The 25,775-nt window shown below is 38.9% G+C and overlaps 1 protein-coding gene across 4 annotated transcripts in view; it reads right to left on the bottom strand.

Moving 5' to 3' along the window:
- The window catches only part of BICRAL (BICRA like chromatin remodeling complex associated protein), a 45,752-nt gene that overhangs the window by 17,276 nt on the left and 2,701 nt on the right, over nt 1-25,775 (bottom strand). Inside the window, exons 1-4 of one of the 4 annotated variants that reach the window (XM_064648334.1) lie at nt 18,634-18,763; nt 3,236-3,284; nt 421-469; nt 272-340 (exon numbers count right to left, since the gene is read on the bottom strand). In XM_064648334.1, coding sequence (XP_064504404.1) covers nt 272-340; nt 421-469; nt 3,236-3,279 — 162 coding nt within the window. In that variant the 5' untranslated portion in view covers nt 3,280-3,284; nt 18,634-18,763. Of the gene's footprint in view, nt 1-271; nt 341-420; nt 470-3,235; nt 3,285-3,871; nt 3,891-17,406; nt 17,537-18,633; nt 18,764-25,775 lie in introns of those variants that run through there. The other 3 variants (XM_064648335.1, XM_064648337.1, XM_064648336.1) reach the window with 3 other exon arrangements.

Raw genomic sequence — 25,775 nt, 5'->3', positions numbered from 1 at the left:
GGAGCTACACCAGAGAGCATTTTCACTGCTCAGCAAGCTGGTTTACATATTTACAAAACATGTCCCAACAGCACAGTATTTTTAATTAATTCCCCACCAAAATACTTAAAATACTAACAAGCAGGGGGGGGCAGTTCTATGTTAGCATTCAGAATTTTCACAGGAAAAGGGTCAAAACCCACATCTACTTCATTCAGTTTTACGAAGGCCAAGCAAAGCCACACAGAAGCATGCAATCTCAATAAATATAACTTCTCCTCTGACCACTTACATTGGAGTTGGCGAAAATTGAATTTGAGTTGGCTACAGAATATTCTGCATTAGTCAAGTCTTCATTGCTCTGGTAAAAGACAGAAATAACTTTAGAAATAATACACTCAGTGAAGCTTTCTGTATCTAACACACAGGAATGCTACTTACAGATTTACTACTAGGTCCATGTAGAAAATAATTCAGCGCCTGTGGGTCCCTTAAGGGGGAAAAACAATAAAGAAGTTAGCACTTTTTGGAAGTTCTACTAATGAGACTAATTTAACAAAGGCACATGCTGTATTCATATAAATCAGGTTTATAGTAAAAATACACTTCTTTCACTGAATCCAATGCAAAGTTGAAACTTTATATCATCTGAGGATTTCTGTTTCTGCATCAGCACAATTTTCAGATGTTAATTGTATTTGCTGCCACTGTAACAAGGCATTTCAAGCAATAAGCTATGCTGATGACAAAATCTTAGTTGCACTCTACTTCCCTTTATAAGGATTACTCATACGCTCTTAAAACACATGGTATTTTATGACAAGACACAGTACAAAACCTAAGGAATGTACTACCACCAAATAACATGAGAACTAAAACAGGTACCACCTTTTCTACAGCTAAACTATAATGCCTTCTTTAGCTCATATCTAATAATGGGGTATTTAGAAACCTGAATCTTTGACACGTTTTCTGCTGCCCTTAACATATATTAATAAAAACTTATGATTGCCAGAGTAACAGTCCTCTCACGGAGAAAATGTGGCACCTTTTCCAAGCGAAATCAACCATAGAAATAACCGGCTAAATATTATGACTTTCAGTGTATTTCATTCACTTAGCACTACCGCTGATTAAAACTCAGATGAAAATTCTGGTCTGACAGAATGAGTACTGGGAATTCAAACAAATAAAAAATACATTAACAGACATATATAGACCAAGTAAAAACAGTGAAAGGCTGTGTTACATGGGATTATTCTAACGCAACAATTATATGGCATTTCCTACATGTCCATTAGCATAAAGACTAAATTGACAGGTTTTTTATTTTAAAACATGTTTATTGATTAACACATAATAATACAACATTTTTTAGAAGCAGTGAAACCATCTCCTTCTTGCTTGATCATCCTAGAAAATAAAGAGGGAACAAGTTAAAGATCTTTCAGGTTTACAACTACTCTTCTAAAAGCAAAACATACGTTTACTCCTCTTTTTTTCACAAAAGTTGTTTACAAAAGACGTATTAGATAGTACTTGGCAGGGACCTTATGGTATATTATGCTTACAACATTGAAGTGGTTACACATATTTTAAAATGAAAATGTCATTTTCACAGTAGATTACACTGAATTTCAAGAATTAAGCAGCACAGAACTCATGGTCTCATATGGGGCTCTATCATGATTACATGTTTTATCAGTAAAATAACCAGGCCATTTAGTACTAATTACCCTCACTGTCTTTTAATCATGAAAAATGCAATTAAAAATTAAGAACACTTAAGAACAACCTTAAATATTGTCTTTAGTAAGGAAGGAATTTTAAAAGGCACTTACCAAATCATAGATCAGACGGAAAAAAGAAAACGTGTTTTCCATTCTTCTAGGTGCTTAAGACAATTATTTCTGCCAGCAGCAGGAAGAACACTGTAATTTTTCACACAAACACTCATCTGTATAGAGAGCACTTCATTCTCTGGACCACCTGTGATCTTGTACCAGGATCCTCACGATTCACCCTCATGCCAGAGCACTTAATTATCCCAGGATCATCTTTATGTTTCAAGCAGGAAGTGTTTTCATACTGCCACAATCAGTAACCTTGTGCAACAGTACACTGCACAGCGGGGCTTTTGCAACAGCATCCACAGAGCAACCCTCAACAGAGCAACCCTCAAATTACAGCAGCCACCGTGGTGGATTTTTGTTTTTTCTGAAGTTAAAGCTCTCACTGGTTTCACTGGAAGTTTTCCGTGTGTAAGAAAGGTAAAAAGCCTATTAAGTTACTACACTTAAAACAGTAAAAAACTTCTTGTATGAGCTGGAAATGATCATTTAGCAACTGCTACGAGACTGATGTCAGAGTAACTTCTGGTAGAGTTTGAACAAAATATCACGTACGAAAAGCTCAATTATCTTCTGCTATGTATTATAGCATATTATCTGTTCCTGAGGACTGACGTGCATGGTAGCTAAAGGAAGGTAACTTGTCACATATAAAATCCACAAAAAACTTGCTCAAGACCCAGCTATCTTAATTATTTTTTTAGATTCCCATATAGAATTATAAAACTCCAAATAAATCTGTTAGGGATATAATGGGGGGGCAGGGGGAGAGCACACACAGGGGAAAAAAAACACCAACTCACAGGACCATTTAAAATCCTCAATTTTACTAGAATCAAGTATCTTTGAGCAAAATGTTGATAAATTCTTGTTCTTTGTGAATACTTTAAAGTACAGGGGGTAATTCTTTTTTTTCTAACATTTACATACAAATGTGTATTTATAAGTACAAAAAAAATCATTTCACCTTTCCCTTTAGAACACTGCAAGCAGAGTATTAATAAAATACCTAGTTCCACTACTCAAAAAAACCTGAGATCTTTAGATTTTCATTTAAAAAAAATAGTTATTTGCAATGAAGTTTGTAACAACATCTCTAGTAATGTACTTCAACACTGATCTGACATTACGAGTAGCTGAGAAGAGAATCCAAACTCCATGAGGACACATTCCCTAGTCCCTCCTGAGGAGAATGTCAGCAAGTGAAGTGTTAGCTAGTATGCACTGGGATTGAAGGCTTTGTGATACACAGATCTCCACATGGAAGAAATGAATCATATCTGCCCATTTTATTTGCCAGTCACCTCATCCGTACACAATACTGAGATATAATCACCTTCTAGAAGATGATTTTGCAAAATTATTATTTCCAACTTTTCTGCAATAATTGCTTATGGAAAACTTACCCAATAAGATCAAGGAGACAGGATTCATCATCGTCATCATCCATGACAACTAGAACAAAGAAGGAGAGGATGGATATTTGATATGTATCACATAACAGTTTGCTTTCAACAACAAAACCAATTTAGAATATCTCACTTTTTTTATAAAACAATTTATGAAGCTGACAGTTGTTTACTACTGGCAAAGTTCTTAAATAAATTTGCACTTTCTACAGACATCTGCTGATTTATCTCAAAATCAAATTCAGTCACATGCAAAGATTTACAAAATCCCGTGCAATGTTTTACCCTCCAGGGGATTTTTATAATTTTAAACCAGCGAGAGACAAATGATTCACCAAACTGATTAAACAGAACTTTTGTGACTTAAGGTAGTAAAAACATTGACACTGAACGCAATCTAAGACTCCAGTTAAAGTGCTTCTATAGGACTTTATTCCCAGCTAATACCAGTGAGGGAATAACCAAACACTACAGAACCTACAAAGGCTGTTACAAATTAGTGGCTATAATACTGAGCAGACAAAAAGGTAAACAAATTAAGGGCAGTACCATGAGGGGGCTGCTACAGTCTAGAACCAAAACTACAGCCGAGACATGACAAAACATTAAAAAGAACACTGTTTTCTAACAGACCTTTCTTAGCAATAGCTAAGTGACACTGTGGCCACTTCCAGTTTCTCCGCAGCAATATTCCGAAGTGTACTTCAATGGACTTGTGATTAACAATACAGTGTTCTGACAGTCCTTTTAACAACAGGTGGGGAGGGAATTCATTGGCACGAGCCAATCTGAGGGCAACTATCCCCTTACTGTGTGCAGAGCATTTTTAGCTTCACCGTATCATGACCACCAACCCTCTTATGCACTGCTGACTCCATCAGGTGCTGCCTGTACCAAACATATTCCATAACTCTCTCCTCCGATCGCTGTTCCTTCAAGCTTCTGTTTGATTATCTTGGGGTCTCCCGTTCACCGTAACTCTCGGAATATCATCTGAAACTATACCTTCTCCTTTGTTCTTGTCAGTAACTCTCAAGACCATCCCATCTAACCCACCAGTTCAATTATCAACCGATGCTAGCGTTTCCATAACCTCTTGGTACCCTGGATTCCACCTAAGCTCTCCTATCTCATCTTTACAGTATTTTTAAATCACCTCAAGTTGATCAGTGCATTCCATGCTTGTTTTTTTTCTAAATTTCCCTTAAAAAGTCTGCTATCATACTGATCACTCAAATGTATGAATACAGTTTTGGCTTTAACTCATTTTTGCTCTCTGTTACTTCTTGCCAAACAGAAGCTGACTGTCCCTGACCAGAGATTCACGTGAATCGTTCTTCAGGCCGTCTCTCATACAGATCTCCATAGGGATTCAGACAATGAAGGGACTGAAGAACCCACTATACAAGAGGCTGAGAGCACCAGGACCATTCTGCCTGAGAAACAGAAGGCTATGGGAAGATCTTTGCCGTGTGTATAAATACCTGGTGGAAAGATGCTAAGAGTATTGAGCCAAACTCTTCTTACTGGCATCCAGTGAACAAAGAAGAGGCAAGGGGCACAAATTGAAAAAATATAAACCAAAAAAGTCTACTTAAACATAATAAAAAACTTCTATTTCTTTTAAAAACTCTGAGGGTAGTCAAATACTAGGCTCAGGTTTTCCAGCAAGGTTATGGAGACTCTATCCTTGGAGATATACAGAACCCAGCTGGACCACAGCCTTGACCTGTCTGCTCTGGCTGAGCATGCTGTGAGCAGGACAGGGGATGAGGTTATTTGCAGACATCCTTTCCCACCTCAGCTGTCCTGTGATTCTGTAACCTCTTTTCTGAAATTTTTCTCAACTCCACTGATTCTGAAAATAGTTTATGCTGTAGACTAGCAGAGGGTACTGTGTCCTCTATACTCTATAGCCTTATTTGGGTTTTTTCTTTAGCTGTGTTTTACGCTTACAGTGAGGGTGAAGCAGAAACAGAGTACATGTCACTGTAAGGATCATCCAGTATCACCTCTCTGGGAGAATAGGAAAACAAAGTATGGCTACAGAAAACTACGTCAAATGCTGACAAAAATCAGCATTCATGAGGTGATTATGCATCTTAAGAAAAGTAATTTCTCCCATGATTCAGTATTACATCTGCTTACTATTGCATACAGCCACCAGCTTGAGCACTGATCTTGCAATTTAATTCTCAGCAAATTGCATGACATTGTACGATGTCACAAAATTTAATGTAAATATGCATTACTAAGAACAAATTAATAAGAGAATAGCATTAAGTGATTAGCATTCTGCTTTAACTGTACTGCCTACAGAAAGCTGTTATTTCCTCTAACAGCTGAAAGCATACCCATCTCTCAAGAGCAAGGTTGAAAAGACTCCTAGCTAACCAAAATTCAAAAGTCAAAATTACCTCCGTTTTCACACTGCTTTTGAATATTCCATCCCATGTGTCTATGGCAATACTGACAGCATTATTTAAATACAATAAAATGACTTTGCTTTACCTAACTAAATATTCTCTGTGATTATATTATAATAAGGGTTCACCATTAGCAAAAGTGACAACATAGAACTTTGTTCAATCGATACTCCTGTGGGTATTAACTAACACAAATTCAGAGAAATTTGGTAATTTCACTGAATTCTTCAAAACTCACATATAATGATCAGAAGGAAAATAAAATGCATGAAAGCACTGATTAGAGAAGATCTTAATGGTAATACATATTCTTCACTATTACGCCCTTTAGCTGAACATACAGTTGGCTTTATTAGGTAAACATGATACAAGAAAGATTATCCAACATACTCTAAAAGCCTACCAGTTTATGATGGACAATAAGCCCCAAAGAAAACAGCTGCATTTTTTATAAACACCAAGAATCAAAACCAGTTCCCTCCTGAAGTGCAACTTCCTAACAAGCTTTAACAACATTCTTGTCATCACTAGCAGAATTCTGTCACACATGAAAAAGAAATATGTCACCTTTTCATTTTTAAGGCTAGTTTACCAATGGGCTAACCTGTATAAAACCATCTCCAAGTTTTCATACAGCTGATCACTGTACATCACAGAGCCACTTATCATACACAGTTCCTGCTACATTCAGAAGTCATTCCAATCAGCATTCACTGCACGAGGGGCTACATGCTCCCACACCTCAAAAACTGCAAATAAAGCACAGATAGATCACTACCATCTTGCTATCCCCACAAATCATGGCACTAACAAGGTGCTGCATGGCAGTGCTTTTGTGAAGTACCACAGGACCAACATGCAATTTGAACAGCTCTCACAGTGGTATGTGGTCTCTGAAAGAACAATCAAGATCACAGTCAAGCCAGAAACCTACTTATTTAGACTAAATTCTGCTCCTATTTCACCACACATACCCAAAATTGACATAAACCATGGAACTGCATATTGTGGTTTAACCTGGCACGCAGCTAAGCACCACACAGCCACCTTCCTTTGCTTCCCAAAAACAGCTCAACTCAGGAGTTGAGACAAAAACAGCTTAATATGACAGAAAAAAAAAAATAATAGCAATGATAAAAGAATATGCAAAACAAGGGATGCACAATGCTCACCACCTGCTGTCTGATGTCCAGCTCAATCTAAGCAGCAGGCCATCACCCACCAGCCAATTCCCTTCAGTTTTATTGTTCTTCATAATGCCACATGGAATGGGATATTCTTTTGGTCAGTTAGGGTCAGCTCTGCTGGCTGTGTCCCCTCCCAGCTTCTTTCCCACCTCCAGTCTCCTCACTGGTGGGGTGATGTGAGAAGGTGCAAAGTCCTTGGCTTAGGAGCAGTCACTGCCCAGCAACAACTAAAACATCAGTGTGTTATCAACATCATTCTCATCCTAAATCATACAATTCAAATCATAGGTTGTTCTCACAAAAAACCAAATCCCCTTGAGGTTCATACAGGCCTTCCCCATCCTTCTGCATTAACCACTAAGTGAACCCAGGACCCTGAGTAAATGCAATCCCATGGATGGGTTTGCCTTTGCCTGAAACAGGAATAACCCAGACTGGCTTCCCCAGCATATTTTTCTATGTGCACTATAGGAACTTTATCCCCTTCTACAGTATGCAGAAGTTCTGATTGGGCAGGGCCAGCCCAATTAGCAAACCCCCTAGTGAAAACTAATCAGATGGCTTTTGCTAAATGTGTATCAAAATGTTTGAATGTCCCAGTACCCCTTGCTCTCAATGTGACCTTTAACTGTCCATTGTATCGTTTGATTTTCCCAGAGGCTCACGCAGGACAGGAAGGTGATACACCCAACTCAGTGCCATGAGCTTTGCCTATTTCAGCCACTGTCCTCCACGCCAGAGGGGCTTTAGCCACTTGGCTTGCTTGACTGCAGTCCATGTGTCACATTCATGAATAACCTGTGCAACAGTTATCCATGGTCAGGTTCACCCCGAGATCACAAGCCCACCTCTATGTTGCATCTCTTACTTGCTGGCCTAAGCTGTCATGGGCTCACCAAGCTATAAATAATTCACCCTTACATGGCCAGTGCAGATCGACCTGAGCCACTTCAGTCTTAGCAGCCTGTTGTACCTGCTGGCTGTTCTTCAGTGTCACTCCAGATGAATACAGATAGGTTCTGTCCCTTTGTAACTTGATGGCTTTAAGGGTACACTGTGCACCACTGCCCACCACAGTGTTATCTCCTATGGCTTTGATGTGCCAGACCACCAAATCCACACAGTCCAATAAACCAGGTAGTCCCCCTTCCTCCACCTGGCTGGAGGCAGGGCCCTTCCAGTCCTGGTCACGGTATTTGTTACTTCTTGCAAATACAAATCAGTTCCCTTGCTGGCGGGGCAGTATGAGAAGGTGAAAAGTCCTTGGCTTAGTGCAAGCACTGCTCAGGAACAACTAAAACATCATCTGTTATCAACATTATTCTCATCCTAAATCCAAAACACAGCACTGTACCAGCCACTAGGATGAAAATCAACTTTATCCCAGCCGAAACCAGGACACTGCAGGTTTAAATCTTTTTAACTGATGCCTATTTTCAACAACGATTAGCAAACGATTAGTGTCCTGGTAATTTCAGGAGAGCAACAGTGGAGGTGAACAATCAGACAGAGTACCTGCACACCTAAAAGCAACTAGTTATTCGGTCTACTTAGAAATTTGAGCAACACATGACCTTGACACAGATGATCATTTAAAAGTGTGTTAATAAAACAAAGTGTGTTAATTCCACTTGTCCTGTGGAATTTTCCAAACGCATTCTCTACAGCACAAGCAGTAGAAAAGTTTGCCACTTTTCTTGCCAACTATCTTTTCAAGTTTTCTGTCCTCCTCACTGTTTGTTAACGTACAGTGGGCCAAAGCAATGACTGATGTATGAAATGGGTATAAACCATATTATAAATCAGGACAGCTTGAACATAAAACTTAACACAACTAATGGAATTAAGAGTTATGTACTCTAGACCAGTGGTCTTCAAAGTGGGGTGCATCCAAATAATTTACAAGGGGCAATCCTCACTAATTAGTCATAACCCAGCACAGATATTCCCTGTAGCTTACTAGCAAGGCCTCTACTGTTTTATTTCATAGCTTTGCTACTGCACTGGTGAATCCAGTATATACTTCAGCTTGTGTCACATGTACTTGTGCAAGCAGCACTGCCTATCCGTTTTGGGAAATAACTAGAGTGCCCTTTATAGCACACTCCCAAACAGAATACAAGAAAAGTTGAAAGTAATAAAAATGACAAGAAAATCCCAACTATGAAAGCCAGTCCTCTGGGAGACTGTTATTACTTGGCCTTAAAGCCTCTGCCTTCATTTCAACACTCTGACCTACTACAGTGCAAAAAAGACCAATAAAAGACGAATAGAGCAGTCCTGCCCTCCACTCACCCACTTTCCAGCTCAAGGCTTTGAACTGTCACCCGGAACAGAAAATTGATCTGATAAAATACATCAATCTGTTTCAACTTAGATTAGCTTCTTAATTTGGTTCTGGCTTGCCACAGGGCTACAATAGTGCTAGTGCCAGCACAAGGGAACACGAATAGGAATGAGGGAGCCAGGTAGTTCAATAGGGGCAGAAGGCAGCAGTGCTTCAGTCAGCTTAAAGCACCTGTGGGGCTGCAGCCACACATGTTAATACAACCACGGCCCTCACAGCAGCCACAGTGCAGGCAACAGTTCCATGAAAGTGATAATTCCCTTCTACTCAGTATTTGTGAGCTCCCAGCTTAAATCTGTGTTCAGTTTTGCTGCACACACTCCTCTTAAATACAAAACAACTTGAAGGAGTACAACAGAGTGCAAATAAAATCCTGCAGGCACATGAGGAAACTACTTTTCTTCAGCTTGGACAACAGAAGGCAAACCCAGGTGCTACCTGCAGCCTGCCACAAGCTAAAAGAGGCACTCAGATGAGCCAAGACAGCCTCGGCTCATCAACACGCAGCAAGACATGAGGCAACAGCCAAAACATGCAACATAGAAAATCCCAACCCAATGCAAGGAAGAAAGAAGTTCACAAACAAGAATGTTCAAGCAAGAGGGTGGAATCACCATCTCTGGAAATTTTCAAAACCCAAATAGCCCTGACCAGCCTGTCCTAACAGTGAAGCTTGTTCTGCTTACAGCAGGAGGCAGGGCCAGGTAAGCTCCAGTGGTCCTTACCAGCCTAAATTTTAATCACCATGCTATGCAATCCACAGCATCATGCAACTCATGTAGGGTCTGTGATCTGCAGTGTCATTAAAACTACATTTGTCCAGAAATGGTTCAACTATTCACAAATGCTTCATATACCATACATGATTTTTGTAACTTAAAAAATTTATTTAAACTGCTGTAAACACTGGATTTTAAATTCACTCAAATTATATTCTAGCTTGCCACAAAAGAATTACTTCCCTTTCTCAGAGTCATTCAGAATTTCCTACAACCATAATACATCACTTCAGATACAAAGCAAGAAAATATTATTTTCACATTCTGTAAAAAGCCCAAGATAGTGGCTAGCTTAGAAAAGCAACATTTAGAGTAGTAACTTCCAAAAGTGTGATATACAATCAACATCAAAACTTGGTAAGCTACAAGTAAATAAATAAACTGATCTACAAAACTGTTTGGAAAATCCACAGACTTGTAGGTTTTGTGCCAATACATGGAATCCGTTCCTGACTGGCAGCATGCTAGCACATGACTTCTGAGAGTGAACACTGACCTTTGGAAATCAGCACTTTGGACCAAGGTAATGACTGCTGCAGTTAAACCTTTATAGTGGGAGATAATCAAACTTGTGTACAGTAGCATACATAGCACCTGAAGCAACTACTGTTTAAGTTATGATATACACCCACTAATCCTCACAAGTTCAGTAAGACATTGAACACATCCTGTCAGCAGGAATTCTGACAAGATCTCTCATGTTTCATAATGAACCTGACCTATCAAATCTTCTATATTGTTCTGTTGCTCTACCATTCTCCATCCAGAATTTTAATCTACAATTCCAACATTAATAGCAACATCACTATTAAATAGCTGAAGAAATACTTGTCACTGTAATAATAATCACCGAAAACAGAAGAAATCAGTAACTCTAAGTCACTTCAGAGAACAGTATAGTAGTGAACTGAGTATGTAACATCAAATTTGTGGCATTTTCATCCTCACAACCTTTCTGAACATGGATGTAACATAATCTATTAACTCAATACAAGCATTCATCCCTTGTTAAAATTACATCCAAGGATTGCAGCAGCATTAAGTGATTCCACACTGACTGCAGAGGTCAAATGCCCAGAATTGAAGTCCTTCTCTCACATAAATTTCCACCACAACTCTCATTAATTTTCACAATGCTAGTATTTTGCTCAATGTGCTTCTGAACTGGGGGAAAAAAAGCCATTTTATCTCACATTAGGTAACGTGTATCACTTTAGCAGGATGCCCTTCAGGTTGCTAAGGTGATGTAACTACTGCCTGCCTTACACTGCCAGCTCTCTCTCAAGTTCCTATCGAACAGGCAGCCTTAGATTCATTGAAGGAAACTTTCCCATACAAGAACAACCATATGCATTCTCTGCAACACAGGAGTGCAAGAAAGGAGTATAAACTCAAAGTCTTATCACCATATAGTTTATTCTTAAATTCCAAGTCCATCCTACTTTTAAACAATCTATTATCTTGCAAACTGAACAATTTCAGATTCTTGTAACTAACCAAGCTTGTGTCTTACGATCAACTTAAGAGCTGCTCACCAAGTCAAGCCCTCTGTTTTCAAGAAATTGATTTTTACATGGACAGAATAAAAAAGTTAATATTAAGAGGTATTTCCACTTTCCCCCCTCATTACTGTAAGAAATTAAGTGCTGCAGAATAACGACACAGTATTCGATGGAAAAGAGGTAAATATTGAAAAACTTCACTGCAAATTAAAATCTCACTCTCAATTTTACTCATTAAAAATTCCAAAGGCATAACTATCAAATAGTTGTCATTTCAGGATGTTAACAGGACAACAGGAGTGAAGGACACAAAATTAATTTTAAAAGGTACTTTGTAAAACACAAGGATTTAACTACTCACTTGTAATCCATGCTGTGCTTATATTCTACAATACAGAATTATTCCTTTTGAGTTTTTTCTTACAGAGTAATCAACAAAAAGCAACTGCTGTACTGTTGCAAAATCTACCAGGAATTGTGCTCTAAAAAAGAGCTAATAAAATAAGAAATCTGTGATTCTAACTTGGTAACACAGTGCAATATGCAAGCATTAACTTACTAAATATAGAAACGTGTTTTAATTGCAGGATTGTAAGTCTGAGTAGCACTTTTAAGATGAACTTACAGTGTTTGAAACACTTCAAAGATATCTATCTGTATGCAACAGAGCATGAGAAGAAACTGGTAATTTTAAGTATTCGGAAGAATGATGCAAAATCTTTCTAGTGAAAACTAGTCAAAAAAATAGGAACTATTCAGGACTCAGATAAACAGCAACAAGAAAAGGAATACAAAAGTGCCAGGCACAATGCTATGCATCTTTATGGTTTCTAAGACCTGGCACAAGATGAACAGGTAAAAGAGGGGGCAGGCAGGGTCTTTATATAATTGTGAACTACCAGCTCCACACACAGAAGGGCAAGTAAAAACCACACACCAAAGCACAGAGAACCTAAAATAGGCTGTTTATCCAACTCTTATATTCTATTTCACCTTAATACAACATTAAAAAAATTATTGAGTTTGGCAAATGTGGTAACTTAAACTTCAAAATGCTATAGTGATATTTTATTATATTAAGAAAAAATTGAAATGCACATTTTTGGTTAACAGTATGTATGACAGTAAAGGCCAATCCAGCTACAGCCAACAGACCAAGTACACGTGTGAACCCTCAGTGTGGCTGTCTACAATCTGGTTTCCCTCAGACACACAGTTCAGCGTGGAATTTCTAATTTATTCAACACAATTTTTTCCTAGTGCATCCACAGCTGTTCTCGGCAACACGAAAGTCTTCACAAGACTTTCATCAGGAAACAGATTTTTTAAATCACATTGAGAAAAATCAGAGTAACCTCAGCCTGGAGGCCAGGATGCTTACCTACCCCAGGGGATTCCCCAGGCTGAACACTGGGCTGAGCCCATTTCCCCAGCAGTGACTATCCTCAACACTATGCTATGTCCTAGTTTGGGCTCTGTCTTCCAAGTTGCTCCACCGCATACGCAATTCCTCGGGAATTTCAATATTCGTAAAACATTTTGAAAGGGCCTGGTTTCATCCCAAAAGAGGCAAAGAAGGAGGTGTAATCTCATCAGTTCCTTAGGAAAGAAATATTCACCTGCCCAAAAGATATTAGATGCTCTTAAGCATTTCTAGAAACTACTGTATGCAATAATGCAGACTATTAGCATATGTTATTTTGTGCAACATGATACTTCAGGGAATGTCGAGTCTGTTCTTCAGATGCTTCTACCTTGTTTCTACTAGAGAATACCGAGTATCATACTTCTCATTCTGTGCATACAGTTTTCAAAGATTCTGAAAAACCAATTTTGCAATTGCAGAATATAATTTCCTTATGAACTGATCACTTCTCAATTGATCTATAAAGCAATGCCAAATGAATACTTTTTCATTGCCACTCTAGTCCATACTAGTTTAAAAAAAATCCAAAAAACCAAAAACTAATTACCTTGCCACAAGCATGGTTCACACAAGCTAGTGTCTGCTAACAATTACCAATAATTAAAGCTGAACAGTGATTTATACTACTCTTAGTTATTATGTTCTAGCTATCAACTGAAATTTGAATATGATGAATTGATAAATGTGTAACTAATTCAGCAGTGTGGTCCATATCAACACCCCCAAAACCAGGATGAAAATCCTCCACGCTACCAATCCTGTCCGTTCTGAAGGAGATTTTGTCATCTGAATGTGATCTCAGTGAGGCCCAAGATATTTTCTGTAATTGACTTATCATAATAAAATCAAGCTTCAACACCAGATACTGAAATTCCACACTTGTATCAAATTCACAGTAAAACTACTGCAAGTTCCACCTGATCAAGTGGAAGCATAAGATCAAACCTTACAGAAATGATGAGTCCCTTTTGATGAAGCTAAAACTTTCTCCCCAGACCTCCCCTCTCTTCACTTCACCATCCTTTCTTTATACTTTCAATTAAACAAAAGATACTGTATTACATTTTGACAGTGATTTGTCTGCTTTCTCTCTATTCCTTTTAGTAAGGTTTCCCTTAAGTCAGTGTAACAGTGGAAGTAGCTCTAGAACATTTTAAAATAGTGCAAGAAAATAAAGCAATTAAAAACCTTGATAGTCTATTTGTGCTAGTTAATCACGTTAATTTTTATTCTGTCTAAAACCTCAACAATTCTTATATAAAGCAAAAAGAATATAGACACACAGTTGTTTCTTTTCAATGAGGAAAGCAGGAGCAAATGAACATTCGAAAAAAAAAGATACACATATTAATTTAACTATGTGATGACCTTGAAAAAACATCAGGTTGGTGCTTATGCATTTATGTTGGTGCAACAAGGGCCTTAGTGAAACTGTTCACTCTGACTTTCAAACTAAAACAGTGGCAGGTCACAATGAATGTTTGAACAGTTTATTAATCTTGCTGCTTTTCCTCTACCCTAAGAAACCAAAACACACTTGTTTTTATAGACAAACCCCATGTCTTACGCTAGACATGGGTATGTCACCATAAAAAATCTTTCAAGCACAGATGCGGCTTTTTCCAGCAGAACTACTGTAAGAAATTATGCCAACTCTGAACAACATGAACTACATCACCAAAGAGGCTCTTACACCTGGACTGCAGCTACTACTCAGACAGGAATGACACACTTTCACACTCTCACTGCTACATTCATGCTAAAAAGCACCTGTAATTAGATTTACCACAAGCTTAATGTAGCTTGAAAAGGCACAGTCATTGACCATTAGAGTCACACTGTAAAACCTAACTGCAGTTATAGATACAACTTTTCTGGAACACGTGTGGAAGTATGCCAGCAAAACTCTGGAAATGCAGCAAGCACAATACCTAGGCATCCATGTCTCCAGAGCCCTTCCAGCTCCAGACTATGGACTTACCTCTGCAGCAAAACTTCACAGATATAAAAAGGGTCCTTGGCAGAAAATGAAAATGCACCTCATGCTAGCAGAACTTTGGGGGTTTCCCCTCAGTACAATTAAACTGAATATATGAACTCTACTGGAAAAGGACACATGGAGGGGCTGGGGCAGGAAAACTGCACTTCTCTAAGGTGATGTAAATACTTAGCTACAGTAGTACAGTGACCTCAACTAAGTCCACACACATATGAGCATGTTATCAACTCAAGAATACAGGTATAACATAGAAAGTAAGCACCTAAAGTATGCATGAAATAAGAATACAGCCAAAGACATGAGTATCATACCATTCCTGCCACATCTTCATTATTTTCACTAATTAATGAAAAGAAACCACACACAGTCTGCCAGACATTAGGGTATAATAAAGAAATTTTATTACATAAATATACACTACCATTAAAAAAAGAATTCACTATCTTGATCCCAAGGCTACTGTGAACAAAAAATGTTAAATAATCACTTCAAGAAACAGTGACTTCCATGAAATAAGATTTCTGAAATGTGTGAACAAATACTGTACTCCACATTCAAAATATTTGTAAACAAAGTTTTATAGCTACTATATTTTTTTTAAAGCTAAAATGTAAAAAAGGTTGTGAAAGTCTTTAGAAAAACAATTTATATACACACACTTCTTTTAGTATATTCCAAGCAACGAATGCATGTATTTCACAGAAATGTTTAAAAACCCTTCAATGCCAACAGGCAAAGAATTTAAACACCCATAAAATTAATCCACAATTTAAAAAAATCTCTCACGTCCTTCAGGAATGAACAAAGAGCATAGGGAAGCCTTCCTCTGATGTGTCAAAAAACATAAACTGAAGACCTAAACAAGCACTCCACACTCCTTAGTGGGCACAGCATGAGTTGGTCTGGCAGCATACTTGCTCTTCCTGAGTACAGATGTTGTTCGTATTAAACTCAAGCCTCACGAGCACTGCGCAGATTATACAGAAATGTAAAACAAACAAAAGGTGGTTTTAATTTTAAACAAGCTATTTTCAACACTCCCCCTAAAAACAGCACCAAGCCAAAACTTTAGAAGTATATTAAGGTAGAGTTGCTAAATCGAGTAATTCGCAAAAAGCACCGCTTCCTGTGAGATATAGAGGAGTGATAAAAATTTGAAAAAATGCTAGTGTGTCCCCACACCAGAAAAAAATTACCAAGACAGTAACAGCAACAAAATGAGTTACCTACCCACCCAACAATAAGTTCCCTGCCCTGGTATTTCTGCGAGCACTTTTAAAGGAACCGAAGGCTTTTCAAAGATTACGTCGACCAAATGCCCTAGTGCATTTCGTGCATTTTTTTAAAATGTCATGTTTTATTTTTCTGGTCATCGTTCAAAAGAGGTTCTTTGAAATCTTTTTTCCTTCCTATACTTTGAATGTCACGAAACACGTATTTCAGAGATAAGAAAACAAGCTTTTAAGGGATGTTGACGGGCTTTCGGCTGGGAGCACGGGCCCCTGTGAACCAAGCTTGTTTAACCCCCCTAAGTCAGTGACACAGGACTAAGAAAGAAGGGGGTGGGTACAGGGAGGGAAGAAAGGCTTTTAGGATTGGGGGGAGAGGCTCCCAAAGCCCACGACAGTAACGCTTCCGAGACAGACACAGAAATACGGCCCGAGCGGGGCGCGACGGCACCGCCCCACACGGCGCGGCGACAGCAGAAAGGACCTTAAAATGGCGCCCGTGGGGGAGGAGAGCGGGTGAAACTGCGCAACAAACGCTGGCAGGGAGCCAGGCAGCGCCATCTTCCCCACACTCCTCCGCTCCCACTCGCACCCGGGAATGCGCCGCATGCGCTGCCCGGCGAGCCCGGGCCGCCTCCGGAGCCGCTCTCCCTTTTCTCCTTCAATCCTTCTCCCATCCCGCGCTGCCGAGCCCCGAGGAGGAAAGGAGCGAGGAGCAGAGAGAATGGGGAAAAGCAAAGGCCTCCATATCTCCTTCCTCTCCACAGTGATTAGGAACAGCTCTGAGTAAATATAAACGTGCCCTCTATACGTCGCTCGATTTTGCCCGGTTTTTGTAATACCTCTACATCTGCTTTCTGCCATCATCTGTAACTGAATTTTGCAATTAATACCAAAAGCAAAATACAATTGACACACTGAATCCCGCCCATAAATCAATGAATGTGAACAGTGAGCATTTCAGGAAACCGCCTCCACGACCGACTACTGTTTTAAGGCACAAATAAAAAAATTATTTATAAAACATTGTTTCTTTTACGGAAAATAATCCCAGCAGCACAAAGGATCGGATTCACATCCCCTCTACAGCGAAGCCAAACGGGTCACTCCAGAAAGAGACGCTTTATTGTTGTGTTTTAAAGAGGCATTACAGTTAAATATTCTCTCTCCAAAAGGAAAACAATAATTAAAAAAAAAAAAAATAAAAATGCAAGGCACATCGGAAAACTTAGACCCGAAAAGGCGAAAAAAAAGCGCATTAGCCCAAACCTACCGCCCGAGCATTTCGCGCACCCACAAAAAGCGGCACCGTTTCCATTCCTCGGTTAAAAGCAGGAGGCACGGAGAGATTCGGAGGAAATTGCAAATAAAGAACCAAACAAATCAAATCAAATCTAATGGCGACACCGAAAACGAGGAAACGACTGAAAAATAAATCCCCAGAAGGTACAAATCTGAGACACAAGCTCAAAGAAAAGACAAGATTAGGGTGGTGGCGAGTGGACGGGGTAAAGGAAAAAATCGAGCCGTGAGTGAAAAAGGAAAAAAGAAAAGAAAAATCCTTCCCAGCTGCACAGCCAGGAGAGAGACGAAGTGTCTCCATTTTCCCGACGAGGAGGAAGAAAAGAGTGTTTCACAGACCACAGAGCTTTAGAGAAAAGCAAAGAAACGAGGGGGGAAAAAAAAGAGGGAGGAGATTTGAAAAGATTATTTTTCTTTCTCCCTCACATACTCTCTCTATCCCCCTCTCTCCCTCTCACTCTCTCTCTCACACTCACACATACACACACACACACACACACACACTCTCCCTCCTCTCCTCTTTCCATTCCTCTCTTGATGGCCATCAAGGGGGCGGAAAATAAAAAAAAAAAAAAAAAAAGACAACAACAACAACTAATTTTAAACCGGCTCAATCAATGAGTCATTAAAAGAGATTTTTCTTCCCTCCTCTCCTGAATTTGCATGGCATCAGCAAGAAAAAAAAAAAACCCACCCCAAACCTCTCCCCTCTCTGCAGCTATCAGCCTGGACCTGAAACCTTATCTCTCCCTTCAACCCCCCCCCCCCCCCCCCGCCGCCTATATTTTAAGAAACAACTTTTTTTTAAGTGCCCTCAGCAGTCACCACCACCAGCCTCGCGGAAAAAAAAAAATAATATATATAGTTCATTTCCATGTGAATCCACATCTGCCCAAACAACAGCCACCCACAAAATATCCCTCTTCTTCCTCCTCGTCTCCCCTCTCGCTCGCTCTCTCTCTAGATATATATTTATATACATAGCCCCAGAGCCAATAGCTCTCTGGGCTGAAACCTAATATCCTGGTTTTGGCAACTCCTGGTTGTTAATTTGCTCCTCTTTCTTTTCTGTCTGTCTGGAGATAGATTTCCCCCCTCTCTTTTCCCTCCCCGAAGGAAGGGAGGAAGGAGGTTGTGTGTTTTTTTTTTCCTTGAAATTTTTATCACAAAATTATAATACACTCAAAGGGAAACTCACCGTCATGAAAAAGCAGTGCCTTGTCAACGGGGTTTCTTCGCCATCACATCAGGGGCTGGCAGTGTAGGAGAGAGAGAGGGAGAGCGAGAGAGCGAGGGAGGGAGGGGGGAGAGCGAGCGGGAGAGGGAGCGAGCGAGAGAGGGGGAAAGAGAAAGCGAGCGGGAGGAGAGCGCGGCACCGCTCGGCTCCGCTCCGCACCCGCACCGGCAACAGCCCCGGCCCCAGCACCGCACCGGCGGGGCCCGGCACGGCGCAGCTCCGCCGGGACACTGCCGCAGACCGGCGCCCGGGCACACGCACCGCCGCCCTGGCATGATGAGTCCCCGGCTCCAGCGCGATCCTCGCTCCGCGTTTTTACAGACAGGCCCTTTAAAAAGTTTAGCTCCTCTTTTTTTTTTTTTTTTTTTTTTTATTTTGTTTTTGAGAAAGCCGTAGGTCTGGCGACCTAGCCTTAGCTGCTGGCTTTGGGTTAAAAGTTGGGGGGTGTTTGGGATTACAGGAAAGTGAAATAAAGTTTTTCTCCTATTAAAATGAACATTAATTTAAACAAGTTGGTTGACTTTCTTCATATTTAAAGCTGTAAACCTCGACACGTTGGTGTGCAGGTAGATCCACAGAAAAATAAATGCAAGGGTGGGGGATCCCCAGAAAAACAAACGCAAGGTCACCTTGAAAAAGATAAGATTTGATCCCCTTACAAGCTGCAATATTTTGAGTATTTTTAGCTACATTCTCACTAGCCTTGCTGGAAACAAATTACATTAATTTCAACTCCTTAAAAAAAAAGTTTTAGGTAACCTAAAAATGTTAATTTGAAGTCAGAGTTCATAGCACTGAGAGTTCATTGATGCTGTTGAACAGTTTACTTCATCTAAAAGCATTGATAATTTCTTTCAAAGGTTTTTGGTTATAGAAAACTAATTCAATTGAAACTATTCACTTCATTCATTAAAACCCTTTAAATAATTCTAAAAATAATTATTTATTCAGATAATTCAGAGAAGCCTGGTTTATTAAAGAAAAATCCTGATTGAAGATTCTTAGTGTGCAGAGATATGTACGGTAATGCTTTTAAAACAACAAAAAAAATGTCATTAAGACACTTTTTCTGCTAGTAGTTATAATTCTGAAGGACTTTTCTATTTTATTCCTAAGTAACTTTGTTAAAACTCCTTAGATACAAGGATTTGAAGACTTTATTTAGTAGCACATCCTTCTTAATTAGCTTTACAGCTCAAAGAAAACACAGGTTTTAGTTTTTAAATACAACTATATGAAAATGCTTATGGGCGGGGTGCTAAGTAGACCTTCTTAAAGAAGTTGGCCAAACTTCTTATATTAAAAAAAAAAAAAACCTCAGCACCTCAGTATTGTTTTTCAATTAGAATCTGATTATATTATATTTTTAAGTAATCTTGTTTATATGCGTGCCCACAGTAGCAAACTGAGGCGAAGTTGCAAATCACTCCCTAAATGGAAGGGTTGGGCCAAGCAAACAAGTCTTAGCACGAGTCCAACAGATCCTTTATGCAGCCCAGACATTCGGAACACGTACGTGGCAGTGCCCAGTCCATCAGCCAGTGTATTAACTTCCCTTTTCACGAATACAGCAAGGACACAAATAGCCAACAATATGGATGGAAACACCCCATGTCAAAGAGCTCTCTAAGAGCTGTCAGCCTATACTCCTGACACCAGCATTAGAAAAATCAAAAAAGCCAAACTTCAAGATCCCTAACTTCAGCAAATGTGTTTCAAGGGGTCAAACTCCACCCTGAATTCAAGCCTACTCAGCATCACTGGCTTTAGAAATATTGCTCAAGTGAGAATTTGTGAGCTGGAGGGACACCACAAGCATTCTTCTGATCTGATTTACAGGAAGGGACTTTGGCAGAACAGCCGATCAGTATGTTATTATTATTATTCTCCCAGTCCTGCAGAAACCACAACAGGAAGTAGGCAATACGATACAAAGAAGGAACTGGAGAAAGGAGGACAAATGATTTTGAATACATTCTCTTATCATAAGAAACACAAACGAATCTTACATAAATTTTCCATGATGGTACCATAGTTTACACTTACTTTCGTTGAATGATGCTTCAAAGCAGCATTGACAATAATGTTACTGAGCAGGTACAGTACAAAAAGGGAAGGAGAGCTAATGTCATCTATACAATAAAGCACCCTACAGCAACCAGATTTCTCCAGATCCACACAAGTCGGTGAATGGAAAGAATGGAAACCCTTTACATTGCCCCTGAGTGGACAAAACCAAACCAGAACACACTGTACAGTCTATAAAGTAAATTTGCATGTGTTTCTGTATTTGCTATATCTGTTCAGATACAAAATTGGCTTAGGTAGAAAGAGATGGATGTAACTTTATCAGTCATATTGAAATATGCACTTAATGTCACCTTTAATACTAAAAGGTCTGAATACAGTCATCAGCTGTAATTTTATCCCTTTCTGATGTACTACAGATTTTTCCAGACTGTGTTTGTAAAGAAATACTCTTTTTGGTGTGAGATACCACACTTCAAGAGGATCATTCGGTGTTTCTCAACTGGGTGTCATTGCCCCAAGAGATTGCCCCTCTTCTTACTGCCTCACTGCATTAATAGAAGAGACCCTTATACGTCAAAATTCTTCTGCCCCAAGGTTATCTGCTCAGAACTGTCATCTTCAACCAGAGTCCTATTCTCCAATTACATATAATGCACAATCAGTTGCTCTCTCTTAATAACTTCCACAATCACATGAATTCGTTTTCCTGTAGCAGCTTCATAAGGAGTAAGGGGACATAAGCATGAGAAGAAAGGCAAGACCAGTGTCAAAAGGAGTAAGAGAAATCTTTAGAGGACAGACATTGGTCTAATAGCAGCTACCAGGAACGTCATGTGCACTCGTCACACAACTTACTATTTGGCTGTATTTTGACATCAGCTGTCAAACTGTGACCTTGCTATTTTGGCAAATACCACTCTCATAGGTGTATAAAGACACCAAATGACATTTGGAGTGATCTGAGATACAACACCCTGAAGTGATAGTGTGAAGAAGTGAAAACTACACTTAGATATTGAGAGGGAGTAAATAAGGGGGTACAGAACACTCTCATTCATTCTGTCTCCAAGTTTCTCCTAGATCAAGTCACTTTATTGTTATTCAGCCCATTTGTCCAGGTCTGCATCACACACATTCCAGTTCTTGTGCAATCATACATTAGTACCCCAAAAGAAGATTAAGCAGCAGTAGATTCATAATGAAGAATTTAAGAACTAAGCTAGTACATTAGAGGAATTAATTCCACAGTTATCCCAAAGATTCTTGTGTCCATACTTGCTGCATCCCTTCTGAGGTATATTGGACAGAAAAGAACACCATTTACTCCACTGCAGCCTTGCTTCCTCAGACTGAGTGTTTCACCTCTATTGATGGCACTTGTTCCTCCCATGTTTCTTTATCTCTCCATCCCTTAACATGTGTCTTGTGTCAGCTCATCACCAGTCACACCATTTATCTATCTACATAGTGCTTTATTAATTACTAACTTAGATAAGAATAAATAACTCTAAGCTTGAAGGCACAGGAACAAATAGGTCATCATTAAAGGGTACAAGCAATAGAGATGCAGAGGTCACACTTGAAAAGTAGGGCACCCAAATACAGTGGCACGAAGGATTTTAACTTGGAATATAAATGTAACAATCCACATGAAAAATTAAGTTCAATGTCTGTAGCAAATTTTGAACAATTGCCACCAATATTTTGATGACTCACCAGTAAAAATTATCTGAACGTTAAGACGTTCAGCTTGATACCATGCCTTGAGAACACAAAACAGTACTTACAAAACCTGGGCCACAATTTCATGATGTAACTTGTAAAGCTGTATGACTCCAGTATCAATCATCCTACCAAAGACAGATGTAACCAATAGGTATCTTAAGGGGTGATTGTTTAATATGTTAAGTAGTAAGACGAGGTAACAAAGAATGAACCTCAGAACAAGAGATGTACACCAACACCAGAAGACAGACAGGTTTCAGTGACTGGAGATTGGGTGAAGGCCAACAGGGCTGTTCTGTGATGAATCTAAAGAACAGATTTTGGAGAACTGTGCTTCTTTGAAATGGGGATCTGACATATGGAAGACAATTAAGTAAAATGAGAGAATATATGGTGACTGGAGCTCCCACTGAAACAAATGGCAATTCAGAATTATTACTGGAACAGATCAAGAATAACTATATCATGCTCTAGGTTATTTAAATAGAGTCTCATATTCTTCAGCTTAGAATACCTTAAAAAGGAGAGTTAAGCTTGAAAGATTAATAGCTTTCACTTCCAAGTTAGAATAATCTTAAGATATTCAGCCACTAAAAAGTATCAGGAAAAAAAACCCCACCTCTAGAGAGAGATCTTTACCTGGAGAAATAATCTTCCACAACTAACACCACCAAAATTTTTAGAAGAATTTGAACTAAAAATGATGGCAGAAATTGGGAGAACCTTCTATACTATTCATAGTTACTTTGGCTAGGATAGATGAATGAGGAAAAAAACAGGTAAGGATACTGAAATACGAAGGAGTATGTTAACGAATACATGGGCACAAGGTTGGTTGGTTGTTGTTTTTTTTTAATTAAAACTAGTAGTTATTAAAAACAGCACCCAGGCAATGAAAGTAACAAAAGAACCATTCCTGATACAACTGAGGTATTGTAGATGATGTAAAAAAAAAAAAAAAAATCAAATAAATAATAACAGAAGGAACCTAAGCAAAAAAAGGGATACCTAAAACATGATACAAGGCATTACAGGGATACAGAAACACAGTGGAAGAGCCAAAAAGCATTTGTGTTCATGACAGAAAGGCAAACATGCTGAGCTATACTTGTATAAGGACAAGACAAAACGGAGGAACAGAAGGGACATTATGAATAAAGCACCACCTAAGTCACAGCTTTTGAGACAGAATAGTTTTACTTGGACATTTCTGAGTCCCTACAATGAAACCAACTGGCTAAGGTTTGGATACAAATGAAGACTGATGTAAAAGTAGTCTTTGTATTATCACTAGAAAGTGTATCAATATGACTGGAATTTATGCTCAGATTTACATTGAAGAACAAATGCTAATAATAGGAGGATGGATTCCCTCATTCAAAATGATAGCTGACAGACTTTTTTGTAAGATGAATAAATGACAAAAGAATACAAGTTTAGTTTTATCCATTAAGGAATATACTACAGAAGAATTAATAGAAAAACTTGAATACAATTACTTGAAGTTAATTCTACTTAAATTATTCAGAAAAAGAAATGGAATATGTTTGCAATCAAGATTCACAATTTCCAAATTGATAGAAAATTTTGATATGCTGTTGAACCTCGGTGGTCCATTGAACTGCTTACTCCAATAATCTTAGTTTTTTGAAATGCATTAAAAAGAAATAATTGTAAAAGCATCTGAAGTGTAAAGTGAGGCACTGAAAAAAATCTCTTAAAAACTCTATAACTAACAGAATTGCCCCAAAAGGAGAGTCCATAAAACAGCATCTGTAGCTTACATGCTAGGTCTTCAGAATTTAAGTACAGTCAATTAGCAAGTTAGGATTCTAAATATCAGTCAGCAGCTAGGCCTGGACCAAACCTAAGTGATTTTCTGCTCCCGAGCTTTTGTGTTTAGCATATTTGGGCCTTGCTTTGTTCATCTGGAAGTGCCTGTTGTCATAAAATATTATGCTTTGAAGTCTGTCCCTGGTTTTGAAGGATAACTCATTTTTGTATAAATTACTGTTTCCCTACCTTTGGCATTGGAAATACCAGGTTCTCAGAAGGGACCAGCTCAGACTAGTTTCAAAACAAGTGCACCTCGATTGGTCGGAATATAATTAGTATCTTAAGCATTCCCAAGGATTACATTTCAAAGCTTTTGCATTACTCACAGCAATTAAGTTGCACCAAATAAGTTTTATAGTTTTAGCTCTCTCTAATTACTGATTTAAAAACACATGTATTTTACATTGTCTTGCCTTTCCACATGGCCAAATATATGAAGCACAATATTTGTGTGCAAACAAAAGCTTTTTAAGAAACAACCAGTATGCCAATCGTAACGTTAAAAGGAATTTATTTTTTTTCCAAAAGAACAGAGATACAGTGACTCAACATTCACTTTTAATGAAGCCCTGTTCCACCGTGAAAAATGTGCAGCCTAGTATCTTAAATGAATCATAATATGGCTTACATCTTTAATGCCTGATCACAGTGCCAGAGAAGTTCAAAGCACCCTTACTAAAACCATCAGTAGAATACCGCGGTTGTGCAAGCCACTGAAGTACCTACTTTGTAGCCAGAAGTAATTGCGTTACCCAGCTAATCTCTTCTGCAGAAACTCAATCTAACAGGCAGAGATCGCATCTATCAGATAAGAGCTCCATGCAAGGCACAGAGCCTGCTGCTTTTCTTGAAAACACAGCTAAAAGACAAAATAGCATTTTCTGTGTGTGTAACGGTGCAACACACATGCGTTACACACTTTGGAATAAAGTTGTCCCTGCTGGGAATACATACAGATAAGGAATAACTCTACTGACTTCCTCTGCTTGAGAGAGTCCAAATCCACATCTCAAGATCACACCACAACTATGGGATTCTGGACTTTTACAAGCTGAGGAACTTCAGGTGTAAGAATCCATTATTATGAGGCCAGACACCCAGTTGCCTTTGCAGATCTTGCTTTTACTCCCCACTTTTCTTAAAATAATGATGGAACAAGACAAGATCTTGAACCTTCACGTGAACTACACAATACATCTCACTTGAAAAGGCCATAAGTTAATACTGTTGAGCTATATTAAATCAGTACGAAATATTTCAGGTAGGTAGCAGTCAAGAGTGACAACCATGGGACACAGATTTAAACATGGAAGCACACATAATGGAGCTTACGTTTTGGAGTTTCACAGCGCTAAATCAAAGTAAGCAAGTGCAACCTGCAACTTCACATAAAACAAATGACACTGTACAGTCCAAACAATGGCAAAAAGCCTTACTGAAATGACTACTATCTACTTGCAAACCAGAGATAGGAACAAGAGGGGACAAAAAAATAGGAAAAAAGTATAACA

The sequence above is a fragment of the Pseudopipra pipra genome, chromosome 3, assembly GCF_036250125.1.
Source record: "Pseudopipra pipra isolate bDixPip1 chromosome 3, bDixPip1.hap1, whole genome shotgun sequence".
Lineage (NCBI taxonomy): Eukaryota > Metazoa > Chordata > Aves > Passeriformes > Pipridae > Pseudopipra > Pseudopipra pipra.
This window is presented reverse-complemented; position numbering and strand designations above follow the sequence as displayed.